Here is a 10643-nt window from a genome sequence, read left to right on the forward strand (position 1 = left end):
TCAACCAAAAATGTATGAACCTTGGCTTGAACCGCTCTAAGCTGGCTTAAACCAGTTCAGGCTGAAATGCAAATGCGGCGGTTGGGTGGCACAAAGCTTTTCTTGTTGCCTCTCAGTTGGTTGAATTCACATTTTTTTCTACTTAGGCTATTGTATACACCATGGATAAGGTCCCCATTCAAGTTGATGGAAGATTTAGGCTGGGAGATGTTTTGGGGTCTGGCCCATACGGTATGTCATTCCAATATTACTGACTACATGTTCAACATTTGGACCCCGTTTAGCTGTCGTGTATCGCGCACGGAATATCATTAAGGATGATGCAGTCGCCATCAAACTTGAACCCATTGACCACTCATCTTCCATGCAGTGCGAATACTGCATTTTGAAAAACCTTGAGGGTGGTGTTGGGATTCCCTGTGCCCTTTGGTTCGGTAGGGAGTTGACATATCACGCTCTGGTCCTCAACCTCCTTGGGCCATCACTGCACCATATCTTCTGCACTCACAACCGAAAATTCAGCCTGGACACTGTTGTGAATCTAGGAGACCAGCTGGTCAGTTGGTGTGTGGGTTATCATTGTATGTGCAGATCGCTAACCCCTTTTCCCAGCTCTCATGCCTCGAATACATTTACTCCCATAACTATATCCATGGTGATATCAAACCACAGAATGTTGTGGTGGGTCTTGGCGATTTGAAGCACACCGCCTTCATTATTGATTTTGGTACCGCAAAGGAATTCTGGAATACATCGACTGGAGTCCATATACCATTTTGCCAAGGTCAATGTCTTACCGGCACTCCTGCATTTGCATCAATCAACAATCATTTGGGAGTTGAACTGGGTCGTCATGACAATATTGAGTCACTCACATATATGTTAATATACTGTTTGCAGGGCTCTCTTCCTTGGTTAACCAGTAACCAAGAGAAGCTTTCCAGCTCTTCCATACTCGAGCGTAAAGTAAACACTACTATTGAAGTTTTATGTCACAGAATTCCTGTCGAGTTTGCAGGAATTCTTATTTACATGTGCGCCCTCGCATTCTCAGAGGACCCCGACTACAACCACATTTGTTCATTGCTTCGTGTACTTCATTCCACATCACCTGCTCCAGCAAGCGCGCAGCTGGATTTTGGCCAGCCTGATGTACCTGTCACACATCCCCTTCCATTATCCGATGGACCCTGGGCAATCGAGGCAGTGCCTCCATGCCTGCCACTTCATAGATTGTCTCGTGTGTCAGTAGTCCGTTTTATCTCCCCACTTTTGAACTGACATTATCGCAAGTTTACGCCCACATAATAACACCTCCCCATTGCGTGCAACTGCTTCAACTCCACGCCAAAAAAAGATTTAGTTCCTATATCATGACGCTGTCGCATAGTATTACTTATTATTTGTACATACAACTGTATATGCATACTATGTTTCATAGTAGCGGCAGGATTGAGTCTATTACTAATATCAACCTGATTTCTCGAACTCCCACGCAGTGCCTTCTTATCTTTCAACATGCTCCAGGCTGCAGCGCAACTCAGCAATGAGACGACTTTCTGAAGAGTAATCCAGCCTTACAACAGAGATTTGATTTTTGATTCCCTCAATCATTCAGCTACACGGTCACCCACAGTCACCCAAAGTTGAAAGGGCTGTCTGCATGAGGACCTTTGCCCAATGTGCCATCTATTTCATTGTGATCTAGAGAGCTTCTGGGCCCTCTGAAGTCTGGAGTGTCAAGTTGGAGTCAATTCCCTCCAGTATCTACTATCTCAAAATCGCGTAAGTTTTTTTCACCCCTCAGTGCCAAATGAGATCTGACTTGCGTAAAGCATTAAAACATCGAGGCTCTAGCAACTTCACTAGCGACACCTTTCGGCTTGTTGTAACTCGCGACTCATGATAACCGTCCTTTGGGTTTTTCCATCAGGGACTTGCGATCACTGCACATTGGCATGTTCTGGGGTTTCCCCAGACAAAGATCTATATAGACAGGTAATTCTGTCGTTGGATCATCTTCACCACCACCACCACCACCACCACCACCATGCCTCCTCGACGGAAGAACACCTCCCGGGTTGCTCCCAGAGCCACTGCTGCTGCTCCCATTACTACTGCTCCCATCGCAGCTGCTCCCATTACTGCTGCTCCTGTTCCTGCTATTCCCACTGCCACTCCTGTTGCTGCTGTTACAGTCATCTGCAACATCTACAAGAGCCCCCGCTCTGCTAGACTCCCGACATGACGGCACGCCGCCAGCACTTAGAAGATCAGTGGTCTGGACTGCTGTGACACCACCCCTGGCCTAGACGGCCATGTACCTGACCCATGGAGGCTGTACGCCTCATGGTCACCCTAGATCAGCGCATGTATACCACATGCCGCTTCATGAAGATCCAGAGCGCCCTTGGCGCCTCATGTATATGCGCAGCAAGCTCTTGGCACCGCATGCTTGATCAGAGGTCATGCCTCATGTATCTTACCTGTCCTCATGGTTGACCTCATGGTCTCTTATCATAGATCCCAGATATACTATTAGATACAGACTGAGCTTGAACACTTGTATATTGACATATATAAGTAGACAGATTATTGTACTTAGACTTTACTTTAATCTACTTGGTACAACCCCAGAACTAGCCTTGTCTAATCAACTTGGTTTTCCCTTGAAACCTGTTCAACTAAGCCTCCCAGCTTAGCTGTCTAGACTGCACTTCTAAGTCGCTCCCCGCGCCTTAGCCATATCCACTATCCCTGTATCTCGACGAGCGCCGTCTTACTGAGATAACCAGAGGAACCCTTGACATTCCGTCAAGTCGCCGAACACCCTCAGCCTCGGTGGACTCATTTGAGTCGTCGCTGAGAAGACCTATCCAAGTTCCTATGCCAACCCAACGGTTAGCATAACAGCTGCCACTCCCGCTACTGCTACTCCTGCTGCTGCTTCCATTGCTGCTGCAGTGAATGTGACCATGCTTCAAAATCCCCCAAGACGTCGTCAGCCTCCTGTCAGATTCAGAGACAATGGTGCAGGTCCAAGTTGCACTGCAGATGAAGGGGAATCATTCCACTTTGAGAACATCTCCAGGGATGAGGAAGATGAAGTGGCCAACCCTCCTGTACTCACAGTTATGCCTGTTGCGGGCCCTACCCCACTCCAGACTGCAATGAATACCGCTAGAACTGACCCTCTGGCCACTGGTGGCTGAGCAAAATCACCTAAATCCTCTGCTGACGTTCATTTCTTCTTCAGACAGGACCCTGTCACTCAGTCTAGGATCTGCAAAGCCTGCGAGTGAGTATCGTGTCTGCAGTCTATTGTTCTTTCTAACATCATTTGCAAGAGAAATCCACACTCACGACGATGCTCACGCTGTTGTATCATACCTTCCTACTACAGGCACTACAGGTCGTCGTACACACACATTCAATGAGCATACCAACATTTACTTGGAAGAGGCTGAACGTCAGCACTGGCATGTCCATACTTCATCGTGTTTGAAGATGTTTTTGGATGATGGCTGGACGATCGCGACCTTGCATCAAAGGCTGAAGGATCCGGCTTACACATTGGACTCGCTTGGTACTCCCCCTAGTCCTAGCTTACTCCCCGGAACCAGCTTGTCAGCTCCAGATGATGTACTGCCTGATTTTACTCTGGACAAAATGCACAAACAGATTGTGAATTTATTGTTGCTGACGATCAGGTGAGTTGATGTGCACTTTCTACGTGCTATGGTTAGTAATTGTCTTCAGGCAATTAGCATTATCGAATGCCCAGAATTTCGCCGCCTGATCCGTCTTCTGTGGCCATTGCTAAACGAGACCGATCTCTTTCATTGAACCAAAGTTCGTGAATTGGTCATCGACACTTTCCACAAGTACTTCAATGCTTTGAAGAAGGATCTTGCGGTAGGTCTACAGTTGTTGAGAGCCCCGCAAAACATCTTATATCCTTCAGGCCGCCCTGGGAAAGGTCTTGTTCACATCTGACCTCTGGTCAGATTCTAACCTTTGCCCGTTCATGGCTGTTACTGCCCACTGGATTGCTAGGGCAGACCATAGTTCAGTCCTCGTCTTGAACGCAGCGTTAATAGCCTTCCATCACGTCCCAGGAAGTCACACTGGAGAATTACTAGTGACAGTAATATTGCATCTTCTGGATCGGGCCGGCATGGCCAAGAAGGTTAGCGTTTAATTGTACCATGTAACATGCTCTAACTTTGTTTAGACCAGTCATTTTACCTTGGACAATGCCTCCAACAACCAGGTTGCCATGTGAGAGCTTTCGCAAAAACTCAAGTCCTGTGGGATTGATTTCCCTGCCGTCGACCGCAGAATCCCGTGCTTCCCCCACATCATTAATATATGTGTGAAGCACATCATTGACAATTACCATACAGGACTTTCGCTCGTGGCCGACCATTGGGCAATTGGCAATCGCATTATTATCAAAGCGGAGTATGTCAAAGCTGTGACAGGGAAAGCTATCGGCAGAGCTAGGGACGTCTATATCATGCTCAACTGTTTGCGAACCCTTCGCCAGGTAAGGCATCACCCACTTAACATCTGCCATGACTAATAGTTGCCCAGGCAATAAATTTATTCTTCGACTCTCCCACTCAACGCTCCATCAGCAAATTCAAATTGAGTTCGATGGAGTGGCAGTTCCTACAGGATGTCAAAATAATCCTAGAGGTCAGTTTCAGTATATTCGAAATTTATGTTTCATCTTATTGTGTTATATTAGGCGCCCCATGCTGCTCAACAATGCATGTCAGGCAAACGCACTCCCAAGTTGAGTGGTGCATTTCTGGCGTTCGAAACATTGATTGAGCGCTGGAAGCTCTTGGCCCAGCATGTCCCACACTGTGAACCTCTTGTCCAGATAGGTTTGACTTGGGTTGACAAGTATGACAAGAGGATGGGCGCCACAAATGCCTATGCAGTCGCTATGTGTGAGTCTGTCAGTATCTTCTAGTAATGTATAGTTGCTCACGATTGCGTCTATAGTCATTGATCCTGTGATTCGAATGTCGTGGGTTCGGAGTCATTGGGGGGAACAAATGATTAAGGATGTAGAGAAGCATATAATAAATCTGGTACATCTATCAGACCAATAGCCATGCAACTTCGAAGTTCAAACTGATATTATCACACGGAGATGCATCAAAAGTGAGCTGAAAATGGCTCAGCATATGTAGAGTCTCTAGCCAATGAAGTAGCACTTCGACAACAACCACGCATGCTAGGCTCACGCCTTTATGGACTACCTGATGTCAACATCCTGCCGCGTCACGACAGCAGTGCACAAATGGTCGAGCAAGAGTTCGAGGCCTACACCACGGCTAATCTCAGCCTCAAGACAATAGACATACTTGCATTCTGGGAGCTGAGTGTCTTGCATCTCCACAAGTTATACCTTTTGTCGTTGACCATGAGCTGTTAACCAGGTCTCAGAGACCTCATTTCTGACCATTTATGGCATTGCAATGGACTATCTTCCGATACAAGCCTCCGCTGTTCCATGCGAGCTGACTTTTTTCATCTAGTAGTGAAACTGACACAAAGAAACGTAATCGCACGAGCCCGGTCCTGATGGAGGCTCTGCAGGTGGTAAAGTTCCTCCTGAAAAAAGAGCGACTCAACTTTACCAAAGGTTGGGTGGCATCACAGAAGGATATGGAGTACAAGATGTTGGATGAAAGAGAGGAGTCTAACAATCTTTTGACATTATCTAGCAGTGGGATTACAGGTGACATATGCGACACTCTTCTCAGAGCTATCGCAGAGGAGGAGTGTGACGACATCAATGATGCTCCTACTACCTACGACTTGTGATGTTTGCTTTCCCTACTCGTTTTTTGTTTCTTGTTTCCCCTACCTTCACTTGTTCTGGCTGCCTGGCATCTTGCAATGCTTCTGTTGCCGTATTATGTTCTCAATTGCGAACTTGTTTATTCGCTCTTCCTTGACAGTCTGCTTTTCACTTTGACCTGTTTGGAGTCTCCCCTTGAGTCATCAACTACTCCTACACCCAGCACCGACAAATAATAGCTGATCTAGTTTTGCAGTGAAAGAGACATCTACACCACTGTGCCCAACCCATCCTCCCCCCCCCCCTCCAATGAACAAGAGCATGACCATTGTTCGTACATTCTTTATTTCAGGCTAAATATGGCACTGACTTAGCTTCAGCACTGGCATGGAATCACCCAGTATTGGTCAGCCGAGATGGATGGAGTGGCTATATTGACACAGTGTCCCATAGCGTCAGGCAATTCCTTCATGTACGACTTCATGCTGGCCAACCAGAGCAGGGTCATTTTGGTGTGAAATTTCGTCGTACCTCGCAAATCATTGTTTACTGTTATAACAGATATCATTCACATTTACATTTCCAGCTCCAGTACTGCTGGTGATTTCATTCTTCACTGGAGCAAAAAGATCTCGCCCTTGATGCAAGCAAAGGTCTGAGAGGAGCCTTGGTTATTTATGACGCCTGCCAACAAAACCATCAAGCTGTCCATACCCAGCAGCTGATGGTCCAGTAAGTAATGTTACTCTTCTTCACCATACGATTCTCATGTACCATCGTAGCATCATTTCCACTTGCACGGAGTGGGTGTCACTTGTTATATCAATTCGGACTCTCGCTCATGTATCGCACAGCATGTTCTTCTGGGTTCATATCCCAGTCAGCCTTGAGCATACATGTATTCCTCGACAGGCCGAATGCTCCGTAAGTACCTTTCCATTTCTACGATCCTTAATATTATTACTCTAGGTATGCACACATCTTGTTGTACCTAGCTAGGTGTGGGGTTTGCCCCTAGGTTGGTCATGCCAGGTGTGGAGTGATTCCAACCCGCCCTAGGTTGATCATGCCAGGTGTGGGGTGATTCCCACCCGCCCTAGGTTGATCATGCCAGGTGTAGGGTGAGACCTACCTGGCCCTAGGTTGATCATGCCAGGTGTGGGGTGATTCCAACCCGCCCTAGGTTGATCATGCTGGGTGTAGGGTGAGACCTACCCGGCAAGACTCCAGGCGCTACTCGAGCTTCGTGATGAAGCCAATTATCTTGGTTTGAAGGAGCTGCAACGATGAGATATGCAGTGGGCGCAGTATGGTGATCTATGCACACGCTGGAAGCATGAACAGTGCAGCTTCCATCCACTCCCTACATATCATCCAGGAAAACGGCAAACCACGCAAAATAGGCTGTTCATCTTCGTTCAAGCGGGAAATCAATGTGACCTCTGTGCACTAAACGCAGCAGGAGTAGAGGAGAAACCCAAGAAAAAATGATAACATTTTCATGTTAAAGTCTCACTGGCACAATCGTGTAGTAGCGTGACTAGACAGATATCAGACATTGACGAATCTTCTCTAATGCACACAGCTCTCCCTACAACAGCCCACTTCTAATCCTGCCTCTCATCGCGACCCAACATCCTCAACAACCAACATCGCCACTTCGATCTCCACAGCATCTGACCTCCTCTTTCCCCTCCTCTCTCCCTTGCTCTTTCCCCTCCTCTCTCCCCTACTCTTTCTCCTGCTCTCTCCCCTACTCTCTCCCCTACTCTTTCTCCTGCTCTCTCCCCTGCTCTCTCCCTTCCTCTTCCCCCTCTCTGTCTTGCGGCTTGTCTTTTGGCTCTGCGCTGTCCCTCAGTCGTCCGTATAGTACGTTGCTCTCGCAATTTTCGCGCGCAAGCAGCACTGCCGTATAGCTAACATTCACTTTAGCATTTGATCGAACATCAATCGGACCACGTACATTATCTTGGGGACCCATAGGTGCTTGACTAGTTATGTGTTGATTGACAATGATTGTAGATCTGGTAGTAGTAGGGTGCTATGATAGCTACTTTCCTTATTGGCTGTGAAGTCTTTGAATATTATTCTAATCTATTTTTTTAACTTACTATCGGTTGCCACTCGCTCGTGCAGACTACATTTCACGTGCATCCCTCAAATATCATACTTTTCCTACTACAAAATCTTCAAACTATTCACACTTCGTGTCGTCCGCTGCTGCCACGGAGTTTCAATTTTTTTCATATTCCTCCAACACACCGACCTATCCTCCCTCACTACCACTGCCTCTAAGTTCAGTTTCTCTTGTGGTGCTCTGGCTACTTTGGACCACAACCTCCCTGGTAACTGTGGCTCGATCATGGGTTGGATCGGTGCTCATGCTACCCATGGTATCTCTGAGACTGGTGAGACCCATGTCCTTCATCACGTCTCCAGCAAGATCTCTCACTATAATGCTTGGGTAGGGCCTCACATGGGTAGAGAGTGCCCGAGTACCCGCCTGTGTGGAACCTACGGGGTAGCGTGCGGGTCACTCAGTCATTGAGTCGTCTGCCAGCGGTGTGTACAGCAATGTTTCTTTTTGGCTTTAGGATTAATGTTAATACTATTTTGCAGAGAAAACACTCGAAATGTGACCTTAATGGCTCTGATGACGAGTCTTTACACAATCTGCCCTCATTGGACTCGCTCGAAACTTATCTCAATTCTCCGCGTGTCTCCAGGCCTGAAATTATCAGTATTGGTGGAGTTCTGAAGTATTGGGAGAATGCTCATGCTACGAGACCCCGTCTGGCTCAAATGGCATTGGACTTCTTATCTGCCCCAGGTACGTGATCTGGATGTTTAGGTTTGATATCTTCTGACTGCAGCATGGACTATCTTCTGTAGATGCCGAACAAGCATTTTCCTGCAGTCATTTGCAGGTCAATCACCTACAACACGGCATTACTTCACAGGCCTTCAAAGCTCAGATGGCTATCGGTTCATGGTACAAGACTTGCGAGAATGCTGGGAGTGACTATGATTGAGACATTGCAGAGTTCAATAGCTGACTAACCCTACTAAGTGTCTTTGTACTACTCACCCAATGCTAAGATATATCATGTACCCGCGGGTGACCCGCACACCCACAGGTACAACCCGTGAGTCGACCCGTACCCGTACCACTTGACCCGGGACGGGTACAGGCATGACTCTATTGACCCGTAGTCATTGTATTAGGAGCTGGCTTGAGCTGACTTGAAGACTGTAAATGCGGCTCCATTGACCGGACCGGGCTACTAATTACATAAGCCATAACTACATACACGGCTTGGCTACCCACAGCTCCGCCCACAGCTAAAGCTGGTCATAAGCCAGAGCCAGCGGCAACACTAATCCATATGCAGCTAGAGATCAGGACTAGAGACTTTCCAAAGCTTAAGGACAGAAAGTATACTACAGTTGAGGGATATTGCTATGAATAACAGAGTGCCAAGTGGAGTTTGAAGGACTTTGCAACTTTTTCTCTGCATTGGCTGTGTAGCACCCTAGGCTCATTGGCTCAAGCAGGTGTAAGTCTGTATTCTTCCAGTGATTATGGATGCCAGCAACCATCATTCTGGGCCATTCATTGTAGATGGAAACTTGTAAGTTTCTATTCTATTCTAGAATTGATACTTCAGTAACCACATCAGATCATCTATTGCAAAATACCCCCAGTGTCAAATTTATTTGCCTTCTGCTGAGGCAGTGTTAGAACACCTCCAGACAACAAATGGTTGCTGGCCTTTGGTACAAGATTGCTGTATTCCTGTCCCACCCGCATTCCTTCAATCTACTTCTGAAGCAGGAAAAGACCATGTCTTTGGGCAGTACCACCCATCTTCTGGCTATATATTTGGAAAGGTGCCAAACACCTTCGAGGCAATGGAAAATGACCAGTATTTCAAGACTAGGTAGAGTTTGACCTTGCAAAATTCCTTTGTGAATGCTTAACACAAAGTGATATGGAGCAATTTCTCAAGCTGGAATGGGTTTGTCTGGAGCTGTGGAGTATGGGCTAGTGTACTGACCTTGAGTTTACAGGTATGCCAAGCTGGTCCATTGTTCAGCTCCAAAGATTAGCTACTTGCATGGGTAGCTTCTCTTCCAACCAGACCAAAATGGTGTTCAACAACCCTTGAAATGACTGGGTACCCAACTATCCAACCAATAAACCTCATCTGGCGCAATGGCTTAGAGATAGTGCAACATCTCTTTGCAAATCCAATTTTTGTGAACCACATGACATATGACCTGCACATTGTGGTTGATGGTGATGAGTGCTGACCTGTACCAAACTGGTTCGGTGCATGGACAACTAATACTTTCCTATGAGTCTTATACCTCAGAAATCACTATGAACATTTTTTTTCTTTTGATCTGAAGTCAAACTGAGGCTAAGGGTATTTTTTTTGTATTTTTTTTTTGCATTTTATAAGTTTGTACACAAGTGGACTGAATATTTTTGTACATTTAATTCTGCGATGAGTTTTGCTTAGTCAGCCATGAAGATGACTCAGACAGATTCTCACACATATCAAGTGACTGTGAAAAATATGTTTGCATAAGGTTACCCTGTGGGAAAGCTTACAAATCGCTAAATACACGCCCTATGTCATTATGCTACCAAACAACTTATCAGCCATAGATGTCAAACATATATGCACACATTATGTAATCATTTCTCACTCTTTTCTAGTGGAGTCATCAAGGGATCACCTGACCCATGGGCCATACACAGCTCTTGCTGACTCATCATTATACCAACTAGAGTTATAAATATTTACTTTTTAAC

The 10643-nt window shown here is 46.4% G+C and overlaps 2 protein-coding genes across 2 annotated transcripts; both read left to right on the forward strand.

The window, feature by feature from the left end:
* Positions 1–161: 161 nt before the first annotated feature.
* On the forward strand, positions 162–1650 carry F5147DRAFT_742054 (kinase-like protein; the record flags this gene model as incomplete). The annotated part of the gene is made up of 4 exons (XM_041439526.1): positions 162–231; positions 285–556; positions 613–1092; positions 1576–1650. 4 exons carry the CDS (start codon positions 162–164, stop codon positions 1648–1650), a joined length of 897 nt encoding a protein of 298 aa, XP_041299558.1.
* Positions 1651–9786: 8136 nt separating this feature from the next.
* On the forward strand, positions 9787–10135 carry F5147DRAFT_564157 (uncharacterized protein; the record flags this gene model as incomplete). Its single annotated transcript, XM_041430712.1, has 2 exons — positions 9787–9840; positions 9932–10135. Coding segments are annotated over 2 exons (258 nt in total), but the record flags the coding sequence as incomplete, so codon positions are not given.
* Positions 10136–10643: the final 508 nt, after the last annotated feature.

The sequence above is a fragment of the Suillus discolor genome, assembly GCF_016758755.1.
Source record: "Suillus discolor strain FC423 chromosome Unknown F5147scaffold_2, whole genome shotgun sequence".
Taxonomy (NCBI): domain Eukaryota; kingdom Fungi; phylum Basidiomycota; class Agaricomycetes; order Boletales; family Suillaceae; genus Suillus; species Suillus discolor.